The 16,927-nt window shown below is 43.8% G+C and overlaps 1 protein-coding gene across 4 annotated transcripts in view; it reads right to left on the minus strand.

Annotated features, from left to right (window-relative positions):
- CARMIL1 (capping protein regulator and myosin 1 linker 1) overlaps window positions 1-16,927 on the minus strand; it is a 596,509-nt gene that overhangs the window by 108,618 nt on the left and 470,964 nt on the right. For all 4 annotated transcript variants that reach the window (XM_030212120.1, XM_030212112.1, XM_030212103.1 and 1 more), the window contains one exon: window positions 14,912-15,108. In XM_030212120.1, the coding sequence (XP_030067980.1) occupies window positions 14,912-15,108 (197 nt within the window). The remainder of the gene's footprint in view (window positions 1-14,911; window positions 15,109-16,927) is intronic.

The raw sequence follows: 16,927 nt of genomic DNA on the forward strand, positions 1-16,927 counted from the left end.
CCTTCCACCAGCCTGCGGTTCAGCATCTCCTCCTCTATCAAATTCACCCCCCCCCCCCCCCCCCCCACTGTGTACCTTCAAACTTGTCTTTTAGAGAGCACTGTGATACACCTAAGCTGCCTGCGGCCTGCTCTGAAACGCTCCCTTTGACCTGTCTTGCCCATGCAGAAACAGGAAGTTGAATCAGAGTGAATTCTCTGGACCAGGCCACAGGTGGCCTGGATGTACCTGTGTGCTGCTGCTGCTCTCTAGAAGACAAGTTTGAAGGTACATAGGGTGGGAGATTGAGATAAAGAGGGAGCTGCCAAACTATGGACAGGCGGGGGGTGGGGGGGAAGGAGGGAGGGAGAGAAGGGCCGGAAGGGAGCCTCGACTTATACATGGATCAATATTCTTGGCCATTTTAGACTCAAAACTGTTCTCGACTTATACATGAGTATTTACGGTAATCAAATAGAACATTGTACAGCAAAAACCATTACTGGGAGAATTTTATCAACAAGGATGCAGGGACAAAGGAAGAAGAGAAAAGATAACAGCACTTCCTTAGAAAAACTGACGAGCATCTAAAAGGATCAATATCAAAGATAATGAGAAAGATCCAAAACATAAAACTGAAAAATGTGGAGAAGTGAGGACTTTTAGAGCAGGACAAATCTTCATTGGTGAGTTATTTGCTGGGGAATTGATTTAAACTTGGGAAAGGCAGAACTAGAGTTAAATAGGTTATCTCAGTGTCTTTATTTTTATGTTACTCTATTTATTTAGCAAAGGCAGTTTAAGGAATTAGGGTTTTCTTTGTTTGTTTAGCATTCAAAGTATAGTTTAGTTTCCATAGTATAAAACCTTTTTCTCTATGATTTTAAAATGTTGAAACTTTCTGGCCACATTAACAGATAGCCTCTAGAAGGAACAGTAGAGTCTAGTTTAGCCTTCAGCCAAAATAATGTCCTTCAAAAAATACAAAGAAGGACCCAAATGAAGAAAATAAGAAGCAACATAAGGACTGGCAAGAGAGATACATAGTATTGATAAAGGCGGCTAAAAGAGAATATGAAGAGAAACTTGACGTAGAGGTTAAAACTCACAGTAACAACTTTTTCACATACATCAGAAGCAGAAAGCCTGCGAGGGAATCCATGGGACCGTTGGATCATGAAGGAAATGGATTTCAAGGGTGATGATACAGAGGAACTGAAAGAAATCTTTATGAACCTGGAAGATGCACTGAGCTAAATCAACCAATTAAAGAGTAGTAAATCACCTGGACTGGATGGCATACATCCAAGGGTACTCAAAGAACTCAAGCATGAAATTGCTGATCTGCTGTTAGTAATATGTAACCTGTCATTAAAATCATCCATAGTACCTGAAGATTGGAGGGTGACCAATGTAATGTCGATTTCTAAAAATGGTTCCAGGGGTGATCTGGGAAACTACAGACCAGTAAGCCTGATGTCGGTGCTGGGTAAAATAATGGAAACTATAATAAAGAATAAAATTACAGAATACATAAATAAACACGGTTTAATGGGAAAGAGTCAGAATGGGTTCAACCAAGGAAGTCTTACCTCACCTATTTGCTTCATTTCTTTGAAGGCATGAATAAACATGTGGATAAAGGTAAGCTGGTTGATGTAGTGTATCTTGATTTTCAGAAAGGTTTTGGCAAAGTTCCTCATGAGAGTTTCCTGAGAAAATCCACACTGGACCATCAATACTCACCAGAAACTATTACAAAATTAATCAAATTACTTTTAACTCACAACTACTTCTGCTTTAACAATGATATCTATCTACAAATAATGGGCACTACGATGGGCACCAGGACAGCACCCCAATATGCCAACCTCTTTATGGTTGAGCTGGAAGAGACATTTCTGAATACATACCAGACCAAACCCCTAAAATAGTACCTGTACATCGATGACATTTTTATGATTTGGACGGAGGAAGGAACTCTGAAACAATTTTACAATTCCTTCAATACATACCATCCTACAATCAGATTCAAAATTGACTACTCCCCAGAAAAAGTCTATTTTTTGGACACCACAGTCTCAATCAGCGATGGCTATATACAAACATCTATATACAAGAAACCCACAGACAGATGCAGCTACCTCCACAACTCCAGCTTCCACCCTTCACATACAAAAAGAACCATTATTTACAGCCAAGCCACAAGATACCACTGTATCTGCTCTGATCCAAGGGACAGAGACAGACACCTTGAAATCCTGATTGCATCCTTCGAACAGAAAAGCTACAACCCCAAAATAATCTCTAAGAATATTGCCTCCTCCCTCAAAACACCCAGGGAAAATCCGCTACAGTACAAAGAAAAAAAAAGCCACAGACAGAATCCCCCTTATAGTGACATACAACCCAGAGCTGGAAAAATTATACAAGATCTTCAGCCTCTACTCCAGGATGAATTACTGAAAGAGATATTCCCATCCCCACCAGTGCTGGCTTTCCGACAGCCACCCAACTTAAAACACAAGCTAATCAGAACTAAGCTCCCAACACAGACTCAAAAAGAAGAGAATGGCACACATCCTTGCAATATATTTATCCAGCTGCAAGCTATGCCAAAACATTTCACAGGATCCCAGTCATTCACAAATGAAAAATATTCAACATAAAGGAATCACATGCTCATCTTCCAATGTGGTATATACATCATTTAGTGTAAAAAAAATGTGACGAAGGATGCTATATTGGAGAAACAAGCCAGATGCTAAAGACAAGATTTAATTTACATAGACATCACATGAAAAATGCCAGTGCCAGCCAGTATGCCACGTCTGTGGGGCAGCACTTTACAAAACCAGAACACTGTCCCAGTGATTTCATTGTAAGAATCCTGAAAGGTAACTTTAAAACAATACAGGAACTTAAGATCTTTGAAATCAGAATGATTAAATATTTTGACACCCACCAGACAGGACTTACAGATGTGGGTTTTCTAGCCCATTATAAACCATAAAGTTCTAGTGCTCTGTTTGTCACCCTTCTGTCTTCATGCATATCTTACCTATCCACCCGCATCCTGTTAGACTGTCACTGAAATGCTTTGATGTTCCCATGCATATCTCCTGGTCTCTCACCTATCCACCCCCATCCTGTTAAACTGTCACTGAAATGCTTTGATGTTTCACTTATATATACTGTCATCTACCAACATTTGCTTATTTCCGATCTGATGAAGAAGGACAACCTTCGAGAGCTAATGAAGAAATATATTAAGTTATGTCCAATAAAAAAGGTATCTTATTTTCTTTTCCATGTTTTATTTTGTTTTATTTCTATTGATTACCTTTAAAAGTGGACTAACACGGCTACCACACCTCTCTACTGAGAAAATTAAAGTCACGGGATAGGCAGCAATGTTCTGGTGTGGATTAGGAATTAGTTATTGGACAGAAATCAGAGGGTAGGGTTAAATGGAGTGCAACAGGGATCAGTACTGGGACTGTTGCTACTTAACAAATTTATAAATGATATGGAAATCAGAATGACGAGTGAGGTGATTAAATCTGCATCTGACACAAAACTATTCAAGGTTGTTAAAACACATGCGGACTGTGAAAATTTGCAGGAAGACCATATTAAGTAGAGAGGTGTGGTAGCCGTGTTAGTCCACTCTTAAAGGTTATCAATAGAAATCAAACAAAATAAAACATGGAAAAGAAAATAAGATGATACCTTTTTTATTGGACATAACTTAATACATTTCTTGATTAGCTTTCGAAGGTTGCCCTTCTGACGAAGAAGGGCAACCTTCGAAAGCTAATCAAGAAATGTATTAAGTTATGTCCAATAAAAAAGGTATCATATTTTCTTTTCCATGTTTTATTTTGTTTGATTTCTATTGATAACTAGGAAGACCATATGAAATTGGAAGACTGGGCATCCAAATGGCAGATGAAATTTAATGAAGACAAATGCAAAGTGATGCACATTGGGAAGAATACTCCAAATCATAGTTACCTGATCCTAGGGTCCACCTTGGGGGTCAGCACTCAAGAAAAAGATCTTGGTGTCGTTGTAGATAATATGCTGAAATCTTTAGCTCAGTGTGCGGCAGTGGCCAAAAAAGCAAATAGGAAGCTAGGAATTATAAGGAAAGGTATGATAAATACCAAAAATACTATAATGCCTCTGTATCACTCCATGGTGTGATCTCACCTTGAGTACTGCATTCAGTTCTGGTCACTATATCTCAAAAAAAGATACAGTGGAATGAGAAAAGGTTCAAACATAAGCAAGCAAAATGATAAAGGGGATGGAACTCCTCTCATATCAGGAAAGGGTAAACAGGTTAGGGCTCTTCAGCCTGGAAGAGACGGATGAGGGGAGAAATGATTGAGGTCTACAAAATCCCGAGAGGTGTGGAACAAGTAGAAGTGAATCGCTTTTTTTAATGTTTTAACTCATTCCAAAACTACAAAGACTAGGGGACACGAGGAAGTTACATGGAAATACTTTTAAAACAAATAAGAGGAAATATTTTTTCAAAGAATAGTTAAGCTCTAGAACTCTTTGCCAGACGATGTAGTAACAGCAGTTAGCGTATCTGGATTTAAAAAAAGGTTTGGACATGTTCCTGGAGGAAAAGTCCACAGTCTGCTATTGAGACAGACATGGGGAAGCTACTGCTTGCCCTGGGATTGGTACCATGAAACGTTGCTACTATTTGGGTTTCTGCCAGGTACTTGTGCCTGGCTTGGCCACTGTTGGAAACAGGATACTGGGCTAAATGGACAACTGGCCTGACCCAGTATTGCTATTCTTATGTTCTAATGGAGGAAAATGTTAAATTCATATGCTACAACAATAAAAGTTTAGAAACTAACAGCATTAATGCAACGAATGAATTTAATTTGGCCATATTATGGAAGAGATTTCTAGATATTTTTTTCATTTGGAATGATACTATGTTGAAAACATTTGTGGCTTGGTTGAATATGCTGAACTCTAATATAAATTTCAAGATGTCTTCAGTATGAAAATATTTGAAAATTTGGATTTATGGATAAAGAAAGAAAATGGAAAGCTAGTTACCACCTTGTATCGTAAACCAGTGGAATGGAACAATTTGTTGCAATTTGAGTGTTATCATCTATATACACTTAAGAACAATCTCCCTAATAGCCAGTTCCTCCCCCTACATCATGTATGCACCACTTTGGCAGAGCCTGAGCCAGTCAGATCAACCGAGACAAAGATTTTTTGAGCACGGTTAACTGAAGTCAGCAGTGAAGAAAGCATTTTTGAGGGATCGTTCTATGATTTTTTTTTCACAGTAAATGTTTATTAAAGTTTTGAGAAGGTTACAACAATGCAAAAGAAGGATATCTAACCAATATTGTCTCAACAAGTTCCCTCTCGAAGCCAAGCTTAGTTTAAGTCCATTAAACTACCCCTTCTTCATTACCCCCCCTCACCACCCTACCCACCACCCCCTTGTAAATCCCCCCTACCCCTTACACATCAGATGATCCAGATGAACCCACTCGACCGCCTTGGGATCAAACTTTCCCATCCGGCAATCAGTTAATTTTTCTAATTTCCCCAACATTTGGACTTTCACCAACCATGTGGAAATGGTAGGTCCATTAGATTGTTTCCAATGGGCCGCTAACACTGACTATGCAGCAGCTAGACATAGTCACAAGTCTTTTTTGCCATTTCAGGCCTCTTAGATTCCCCCATCCCAGCAGACACCATTTAGGATCACAGAGACACTCAACCTCAAGGGTGGTTGCCATCAACTGAGTTATTGACTTCCAATACTCCTGTATTCGGCCACAGGTCCACCAGATGTGAAGGAAAGTTCCAGTTTCTTCACCACATCTCCAACATAGATCTGTGACCCCTGGAAACATTTTTTTAAAATCCGCTCTGTTGTGTAGTACCATCGCGTCAAAACTTTAAATGCATTTTCTTTTATCAAAACACATATAGAAGGTTTCTTCATTTCTAAGCATATGGCTTTCCATTCATGCACACTTATTTCACACCCCAAATCATCCTCCCAGGCCCTCGTATATGGAAAGTTAAACTCATCCCCTCTGATAAGTCGGTAGAAAAGAGTAATGACTCATCTAACTTTCCCCATAGAAGACCATAGGTTCTCCAAGTGTTCACTTTCATCCGGGTCTGCCCTCAGCCACCCCTTACCCGAAAGGTAATGTTTTACTTGTAGGTAGGTAGAAGGGATCTGATGTGGGCAGCCCATGTTCCTCCTGCAAGTCCTCGAACAAGCGCGTCTCCCCCCCATCTAGGAGATCCCAGAACCTATTCAGTCCTTTACGGGCCCAGGAGATGTATGCACCCCTCGCCTCCACTGCTAACTCCAGACTCCGTTCCTTTTATCTTGCTGCACCATATGCCTGGAATAGACTTCCTGAGCTGGTACGTCAAGCTCCATCTCTGGCAGTCTTCAAATCTAAGCTAAACGCCCACCTTTTTGATGCAACTTTTAACTCTCAACCCTTATTCTATCATCCTCCCTTTAATATTCCCCCTTATCTCTTGTTTGTCCTGTTTGTCTGTCCTAATTAGATTGTAAGCTCTGTCGAGCAGGGACTGTCTCTTCATGTACAGTGCTGCGTACGTCTAGTAGCGCTTTAGAAAGTAGTAGTAGTAATAGTAAGTCCCCCGTCTAAGGCCCACCTGAAAGCCTGGTTCCTGTGAAACGTGCGCAAAGGAGGACGGCACTCTGGAGCCCCTCAACTGTCAGGCTTCTTCCCTGGAAGCACTGGGTTTGTGAGCCCTTGGACCACTACCGTGGAGCGGCAGTGGCAGGCAAGGTCACCTTCAAAGCAGAGACGAGGCAAGGCTGGACTGGAACCCCGGACTGGAGTTCTGCACTGGAATACACAGGACTGGAATGCACCAGACGGGTGCGCACTGGACTGGAACCCACTGTACTGGTACACACTGGAGTGGAGCAAACTGGACTGGTATACACTGGACCGGAACCCGCTGTACTGGTACACACTGGAGTGGAGCAAACTGGACTGGTATACACTGGACCGGAACCCGCTGGACAGGAACACACTGGACCTAGGCTTCACCTACGCTTAGCCACCATTCCCTGAGGGTTGAGCCCTCAGGTTCGGGCAGCTAGCAGGGCTTACAGGAAACCCGGAACTGGAACTAGCAAGCAGGAACAACAGGAATCAGGATATAGAAGTGCCCCCAGGCACCTAGGCGAAAGCAAAGCAGACAGGCAGGGAATGTCCGGGTTCCGGCAATAGTCAGGTCTGGCCACAGGCAGAGAATATCCGGGTTCAGGCAGTAGTCGGGTCAGGCAGCAGGCAGAAGGTATCAGGGTTCAGGCAGAAGTTGCGTCAGGCAGCAGGCAGAGAATATCTGGGTACAGGCAGCAGTCAGGTCAGACAGCAGGCAGAGAGTAGTCAGATTCAGGCAATGGTCAGGTCAAGTAGCAAGACTATGGCTGGAGCTCCAGTAGCAAGGTGTACTAGCAGCGGACAGGACTAAGGCTGAAGCTCCAAGAAGCAAAGGAAAACACACACGGGAAAACCAGAAAGCTAAACACAAGAAAACTAGTAAAGCTGTACACAAGCCAACAAGAAAGCTATGCCCAAGCTAACTAGTCACAAGCTAGAAACTCACACTAAGCAAAACACAGGAGAACTAGTAAAGCTGTACACAAGCTAACAAGCAAAGCTATGCCCAAACTAACGGGTCACACGCTAGGAACTCACACAACTCAACACACAGGAGAACTAGTAAAGCAGTATACAAGCCAACAAGAAAAGCTATGCCCAAGCTACTAGTAACAAGCTAGAAATTCACACTGAACTGGACAAGGTAGCAGTGCACAGAGCACTCTAACAGACCAGGGACCTTAGACGATACAAAGGCTGCAGTCTCTACGTGATTAATAAAGCCCGTCAACACCTGAGGAGCAGCTGCAGCCATCAGTAAGCAACTACGGAGGCTGTCCAGACACAAACAAGAGAGACAAGTCCAGCAGCCTTGAAGAACCGGACTGGGCTAAAGTCTGGAACGGGTAGGAACAGCAAGACAAACTATGACAGCCACTGGCTCTGGCCACCAGCGGGTGAGAGGAGCACAAACCAAGGAGCAGGCAGAGCGCGCACAGAACATAGAGAGACTTAGAATACCTAGGTGCAGCACAGAGGAGCAAACAGAGCCAGGCTGGAGACAGAGGTAGAGCTAACTCAGGCAGCACCCCCAGGTGCAGTAGAGTGGAGTAATTATAGCCATGCTGGAAGCAGCCAGTACACAGAAGGAAAACTACTCCAGAAAGGATAGGCAGAAGCCAGCTTAGAAGCTGACCCCCAGAAATAAGGTAAGTCTGAGGGTGGTCACGGCCACAGACGTGACATCAACTTAATTTTTAACCTACTCCATAGTATGAGCACATGGGACACAAATGGGTTAGCAGTCAACTGTTTATATTCTCGCTGTGAGGGAAGTCCAGAGAGCAGCATCAAGAGAGAAATCACTCACAAAACTCTGTTCTAGTACACTATTAGTTGACTGGGTTCCCTGTCTCCAAGCTGAAATTAACTTCAATTGGGCTGCCCAGTAATACCACTCTAAATGTATCATTTCTCTGTCTCCTAGTTCAGTTGAGCCCCACATCACCCTCCTAGGTAACCTTGGGGTGCGCCTACCCCACACAAAACCAGAGATTTCCGATTGTAGGTGCTCCAGATCCAACCTAGGTACCAGCAAGGGTAAGGATTGAAATAGAAACAGCAATCGGGGTAAAATATTCATTTTCACTGCAGCAATCCTACCCCACCAAGAGAGCCACCCGCCCTGCCACCCTCTCATCTCCCTCCGAAGCTGCTGAATCAAGGGCGTATAATTCAGGGTGTACAATTTGTTTAAAGCTTTAGGTATTTGTATTCCCAGGTATCAAAAGCTCTTGTCAGCCTTGCGGAACAGAAAAGACTACAACAGTCTCCTTTCTTCAACATCAGAAATTGTGATTCCCATAATTTATTTTAAACCCTGAGAACTTCCCAAAATTAGTTAGTTAGTTCCCGGATTATATAGGCAGGGTCAACTTTGGGGCATTGACATAAAATAAGATGTCATTAGCGAACAGGGCAATTTTATGTTCTACCCCCCCCCCCCCCCAATCCGAATCCCCCTGATATGACCTATAGCTCGTATTTTACTAGCAAATGGTTCAATAGACAAAGCAAACAATAAAGAGGAGAGTGGACACTCCTGCCTCGTTCCCCTACTGATCGAAAAGAGTGAGGAATAACCTCCATTTATTTTAAGACTTGCAACTGGAGCTGCATAAATGCTCTGAAGCCAGCCTATGAATTTGGGCCCAAACCCCATATATCCTAGTACCTCCCATAGGTATATACAGTCAACCCTATCGAACGCCTTTTCAGCGTCTGTTGTCAGCAGGGCCAAGGAATCTCCCTGCGTTTTCGCTCCACAAATTATATGTAAGGTCCTTCGAATGTTATCCGCCACCTGTCTGTGAGAGATAAACCCCGATTGATCCTCATGAATCAAGTGTGGCAAAACCCTACTGAGACAATCTGCCATAACTTTTGCTAGAATCTTAATATCCACATTAAGCAAGGATATAGGCCTATATGAACCATAGGATCCTTTCCCGGCTTCAGGATCACCGAGATCCCCGCCTCATGCATTCTCGGCAGGAAGGAGCTGTCCGAAAGGCATGCATTCCCCACACGCACCAGCAATGGAATCAGCTCCCCCGCAAAGAGCTTATAGAACTTTGCAGTACAACCATCTAAGCCTGGAGTTTTAGCCTCCTTAAGTTCTTTTATCACCCTCATTATCTCCTCTCCCCTAATCGGTTCCTCCCACTCCTCTCTTTCTGTCAGTGATATGTTCTTCATCCCTCCCCCTTCTAAGTATCCCCTTATTACTTCTTTAGGAGCTTCCACGCCTTTACAGGGCAGTGTAGTACTGTACAAACTGGTCCATAATTTCACTGTCCCTGAAGTACAGTACATCACCAGGGCCCTTTATTTTATTTATCGTGGCCAGGTTTTGACGCCTGTGTAAATGCCGGGCCAACATCCTTCCTGCTTTATTACTAAATTCATAAAATCTCTGCTTAACCAACCATCTATGGAAGTCCATCTGGGCAATTTGAATCTTTTGCAGGGCCTCTTTACATTCTGACAGTTGAATCCCCACCCCATGGTCCCCCCTTCTTTGATGTAAAGTCTCCAATTGGACCAGCGCCTTACGGAGCTCCAATTCCTGGACTCCTCTTTCCCTCTTCCGTCGCGTCCTCCATTTAATCAGATGACCCCCTCACCACTGTCTTAACAGAATCCCACATAGTTCCATCAGACACTCCACCCACGTCACTAAACTCTAAATAGTTACATATCACCTCATGTATATCACTGCCCACTTCCTTATCTCCCAGGAAAGATTCATTTAATCTCCAAAAAGTTTGTCTCTTCTCACCCTGTAGACCCTCTAAATGAACCCACACCGAAGAATGATCTGAAATATGTATGCTACCGATCCCAGAGTCCTTCACTTAGACCCAAAAGTGCTCGCCCACACCAAAGTGCGTCGATACGTGTGTAGGTCTTTTGTGCATGAGAGTAAAAGGTATAAGTATGTTGCCCTGAGTGTTGTAATCTCCAGATATCTAGTAGATCTAGGGCTTGGGCCAGTTTCATTAGCTTTCTTCTGTGAACTAGGTTACTTCCCCCACCTCCCCTTGAGTTAACAGACCAGGTGTTACGTTAAAGTCCCCACCCAAAACCACCTGCCCAATAATGAAATTACGATGCGTATCCCAGAGGGATTCACAAAACTCCCCTTGGCCCACATTAGGTGCAAACACTGATTGACCACTCAAGTGACCTCCGACTGCCAGACATTGTCCCGTGCCATCAAAAAATATATCCTCTTTAATAAAAAGAACCTCAGATCTTATAAAAATCACCAATCCCCCACCCTCATTTACCCCCCCCCCCCCGGTTCTGCATGGGAGTAGCACTCATTATACCCACTAAAATGTAGCAGATGGGTATCTCTTTTCCGCAAATGAGTTTCCTGTAATAAAATTACATCCCACTTGAGCCACTTTAATTCTCAATGAACAATACTTCTTTTTCCTGGATCATTCATTCCATTAACATTCCACGATCCCACTATTAAACCCCCTCCCCCACCCCTTTCCCAACTGACCCCTACCCTCACCGGTCAGTTTGCTCACTGAGGAAATGCATCCAGAGCAGGAATGGGTAACAAATTCTATCTCGTACTCACCCTGATAAAGAGCACATTAGTCAGGGTTCCTCTAACTCACCAGCCCAGCACTTACTCTCATAAACTGCTCTCTCACCATCTCCCTACTCATTCACGCCTTCACTTCATCCATACTTATACCAGTCCCCCAAAGTTCACACAATAATATCCATTAAGCCAGCCCTGGGTCTTTCAGGAACGGTCAATAAACTCAGTCCGTATTTGCTTCATGTGGCCATACTCGTTCCTGCCTGGGTTCCAGAGGTCGCCCATTTCCGACCCCACTGGACTTTCTGCCACTTGGACTGCAAACTGTTGGAAGATTCGCGGCTACGGGGCGACCCCTCCTGTACAGGCAGATCCATGCAGCCCAGTTCTCTGAGAGCTTTACACGCTCCTGCAACAGTTTGAGCCTTCTTTGTTTGGGAACCCAAAGTAAATTCTAATCCAAAAGGAAAAAGCCATCGGTATCTGGAGCCCACTTTTTGCAAATAACCAGTCACCTCACATAGCTCTTTCCTTCGCTGAAGGGTGGCCTTGGCCAGGTCCTGGAAGATCTGAATTTTACAGTTGTTCCACACAATGGCCCTCATGACCCTTGCTCTTTTCTACACTGCCTCCTTCATCGAATAGTTATGGAAACTTACTATAATGTCCCGGCGCAGATTCTCCCTCTGAAGGCCAAAACTCCTGTGGGCACTGTCCAAGGAAATAGAAGCTGGCGCCAATTCTCCGTTATTAACATCTGCTGTGTGTAAAACAAAGGCGCAAATCTCTCTGACCACTTTTGCACAGTTCTTATACTGACTTATACGGTCTGTGCCCTGAAAATGACGGATACAAATCAAGGTAAGGTATACACAAAAAGTAGCACATATGAGTTTATCTTGTTGGGCAGACTGGATGGACCATGCAAGTCTTTTTCTGCCGTCATCTACTATGTTACTATGTTCATCTTCTAGGAGTCCCTTAAATCAGAGGTTGCTGCGCCGGGATCTGTTCTACAGGTCCTCCAGTGCATTCTTAGTTCCTCTCTCGCATGGCTCTCCAGTTTGTTCCTCTTCGATCCTCAATAGGTCCTCTGCATGACAATCTGGTTTCTCTTCAGTTTGTTCTAATCTGTGTCCAATCTCCTGGACCTCTCTCCGCAGTTCTGACACTGCTGTTTGAATATCTCTCCTTACCGCGCCCATCTCCGACTTCAGCTCTTGGAACTAGCGTGCTATGTCTCCTTTGGTTAGCTCATTATCACTCTGCATGTGTTCCTTGTGGTCTGGCTCTGAATCAGTTTCGGGCTCTGCCATCTTGGATCTGAGCACCACCGGTTTCGTTATCGTACTCGAGCCGTTCACCCGCTTCTCTGCGGAGAACTGGAATTTAGCAAGCTTCTTCTGTGCTGCCATTGTCTTGTAAGTACTCAGCTACTGTTTAGGAACTTCAATCATTGAATTCGGGTGCGTTTACTTATTCTTTTGTCCCCCACTCCAGCGGAGCAGTGGAGTCAAGCTTCCATTTCTTTCCTTGACGTCACTTCCTCTCTTATGATTTTAATATAAACCACTTTGTTCTGTAACACAGCGATAGCGGTATGTTAAGAATAAACAACATAACATTTAGGAATCCTTTTACTAAGGAGCACTAAGGAATTTAGCATGCACTAATCTAATTTAATCCTGTACTTATAGACTGCTTTCTCCTCCAAAGGGTCCAGAGCAGTTTACAATAAAATAGTGAACTACAATTACATAAATGAAAACAACAAAAATCCAAAAACTGTTGGAAAAGATAACACTTCTGTGGAAAGCATAAAAAGTGGTCTGTTTCTTCAGCGATAAAGGAAGTTTAATTCCAGATTACAACAGTTGTATATGAAAAAGATGATGCTAATATCTTTTTATACCGAACACTGAATGGGTTAATCGTTAGTAAAAGGAACCCTTAGACTTTTGCTTCAAATTCACTTCTTACAAAAGAAACAGCTTAACTCTTCGCCTGGGAGTATCTGAATCAGTTTGAGTACTGTGACTGGACACAGGCTCTACTTAACTTACTATGGGCCTTGCTAAGGTAATTTTTGGACAGGGAGCTAATTTGGGTTTGTTATGACAAAGGGTATGAAGACTCACATACTCCATACTTTTTGGTTTCTTATTCTTAATTACTTTGTGAATATTGCTATAATAATTTGTTCACACAAAGAATCGAGAATGAAGCATAAGTGAAACAAACTCCTAGTGAACTCTTTTGGACCTTTTTGGGCTCATTTTCGAAAGACATGGACGCCCATCTTTCGACATAAATCGGAAGATAGGTGTCCTTCTCACAGGGTCGTCCAAATCGGTATAATCGAAAGCCGATTTTGGACGTCCCCAACTGCTTTCCGTCGCAGGAATGGCCAATGTTCAAGGGGGCGTATCGGAGGCATAGCGAAGGTGGGACTTCGGCGTGCCTAACACATGGAAGTCCTCGACCCATAATCGAAAAACAAGGACGTCCCTGATGAACACTTGGACAACTTTACCTGGTCGTGTTTTTCTTATGACCAGCACAAAAAGGTGCCCAAAATGACCAGATGACCACCGGAGAAAATCAGGGATCACCTCCCCTTACTCCCCTCATTGGTCACTAACCCCCTCCCACCCTTAAAAAACATATTTCAAAATATTTTGTGCCAGCCTCAGATGTCATACTCAGGTCCATCACAGCAGTATGCAGGTCCCTGGAGCAGTTTTAGTGGGTGAGTGCACTTCAGGCAGGCGGACCCAGGCCCATTCCCCCCCCCCCACCTGTTGCATTTGTGGAGGAAACAGTGAGCCCTCCAAAACCCACTGTACCCACATCTAAGGGCCCCCTTTCACCCGTAAGGGCTATGGTAGTGGTGTACAGTTGTGGGTTTTTTTTTTTTTTTTTGGGGGGGGGGGGGTTGGGGGCTCAACACACAAGGTAAGGGAGCTATGTACCTGGGAGTAATTTATGAAGTCCACTGCAGTGCCCCCTAGGGTGCTCGGTTGCTGTCTTGGCATGTCAGGGGGACCAGTGCACTAGAAATGCTGGCTCCTCCCACGATCAAATGGCTTGCATTTGGTCGTTTCTGAGATGGACATCCCTGGTTTTGATTATCGCCGAAAATCAGAAACGACGAAGTCTAGGGACGACCATCTCTAAGGACAACCAAATTTCAGGATTTGGGTGTCCGTGACCCTATTATCGAAACGAAAGATGGACGTCCATCTTGTTTCGAAAATACAAGTTTCCCCGCCCCTGGATGGGGATGTTTTGCGAGGACGTCCTCATCAAAACTTGGCCGTTCCTTTCGATTATGCCCCTCCACGTGATCTATATATTTTATACATATGTGCTTTTATGCTTATGACCCTAGAGGATTGTTTGTATAATTGCTATACTCCCTCTTGCTCATACTGTGTACATATTTTCTTTCTTCAGAATAGTGATTTAATTGCCAAATTGTCCAGTTCTTGTCATGAAGGACAGAAGAAAGGATCAGGTCCACATTTTTGAATGGAAATTACATTGATGCTCCACTTTATGAAGTGAACTGATAGTGAGCTAAGTTTTCATGATGAACAAAGAGTTTGTTATGCAGAGGGAGCATTTGAAAAGAATTACTTACAGGCGTTTTACCAGTCTGTTGCTTTTTGTTTCTCTTTGGCCTGAATTTGGTGAAATGTTCCAGTTTTTTCCCTTCCTCAGAGGGCAACTCTGAGATGACAGTAGATGCTCGTTTATCCGGCCTGCTGGGAGGATATGGCGGGTCTTCTACATGTATTGGAACATCTTCTAGTGCTTTATCCAAGTCAAACTCCATTTCTGGAAGCAGTGAGACAAAATTAAGTACTACATAATTTTCAAACTGGAGGCATGGAAGACCCAGCTTATGCAAACAAATCTCATGCATGCTGAACATGACTATCCCCAAAACAGACCCATTAGCAGGCCCCAAAAATCAAGTTGGTAAACAGTGTGGTAGCAAAGGTATTTTGATACAAAAAGGCTGAATTCCATAATTTGCAGCAGCAATGGGGTGAATTCTACAAATTGTGCCTAAAAAATTGGCACAGAAAAAACCCCACTTAAGTGCTATTCTATAAACCACACTTTAGGTGCAGTTTACAGAATAGCATTTAAGTCCTGGGGTCAAACGTAAATTTAGGTGTCCATTTGTTCCAACGAATATGTGATGCAAATACCCTTGCCTAAATTTACGCATGGAACCCCTATAGTTGATAAATGTGTGTGTGTAACCCAAAACCCATGCTGTGAGGAATATGAGGGTGAGAATGAAGGCACATGGAGGAACGAGGAGGCTTGAGAGGGAGGGAGACTGGGTAGAGAAAGGAAGAAGTCTTTTCCCCTGGGGACTGAAGAAAAGGAAAAGACTACAATTCCCAGCAGCCCCTGAGTAGGTCCCATGGTAGAAACAGGGACTTCAATCCCCAATAGCCCCCAGAGGAGGTCAGGAGAAGGGCAAGGGAAGGGAGTAGGAAAAACCTGTCCCAGAGAGCCAGGATGAGGGAAGGAGTTCTGAACCTGCTCAATCAAGCAAATGGAGAGCAGCTGAGCAATGGGTGTGGGGAGGAACCTATGGACTGACAAGGGGAATAAAAGGGGGAGGAACTAGAGCATGAGGAGCCGATGGAGATTGCTGCTCTGACTAAACTGGAAGGTAAGGAGGTGAAACAGGAGAGGGCTGCTCGGGAGGAGAGCCTGGTAGAAGAAGGGAAAAGGTGGCTATCCCACAAGGGGAGCTGAGAAAACAGGTTTACCACGGAAGGGTCATGCGGGTGGTGGTCAGGGTATAATGCTGGCCTGGTTGGGGAGGGACCCTTGCCACTCTCCCTAGGTTGATTTCTTTTGAAAGGGAGAGAGGAGGAGTGGTGGTTTGGGGCATAACTGCTATACATGAACTGCTGGGAGTTTCAACCTTTTCTGAACTGCTGTGTTTGGGGAATTGTTTTGCCTAACTGCTGACATGAACTGCTGGGGAGGGCTGGAACCCTTTCTGGAGCTACCGTGTTTGAAGAATTGCTTTGCATAACTGCTTTATATGAACTGCTGAGATTTTGTAACTTTGGGGGTTTTTTTTGTTTGTTTTGAATACTATGCTGTTGAACTGCTATGCTTCTTGAGAAATGCTGTGGTGGGAACTACCTTTGGAGGAGCAGTTGACACAAAGGGATTACAATAAAGTATAATGATCTGACCTTGTGGATTGCCATGTGCTCTTTAGCAGTGGATTACAGCACACAGCTCAGCTAAACGGCTGAGGGACTCAAGAGTCTCCCGGTGCAGGAGACTTTTCCAAGAGTCTCCCGGTGGTGGTGACCTTACAATGCCCATGTTCTGCCCTGAACTGCCCATGACTCTCTTATTTTCACGCCTCCTTTTTTGGGACACGCAACTAAATTTACAAGCATACATCTTGATTCCAGTTAGTGCCAATAATTGCTTGACAAAAAGCCAATTATTGGCACTATTTTGCTTGTTAATTACTTAAATTGCGTGAGAAAATTGGGTGCAAGCTCAAATTTGCACATGCAATTTTTGGCGACTTTTATAGAATTAGGGCAGTGGTTCCCAAACCTGGTCCTAGAGGCACCCCAGCCAGTCAGGTATTCAGGATATCCAC

The sequence above is a fragment of the Microcaecilia unicolor genome, chromosome 1 (genome assembly GCF_901765095.1).
Source record: "Microcaecilia unicolor chromosome 1, aMicUni1.1, whole genome shotgun sequence".
Lineage (NCBI taxonomy): Eukaryota > Metazoa > Chordata > Amphibia > Gymnophiona > Siphonopidae > Microcaecilia > Microcaecilia unicolor.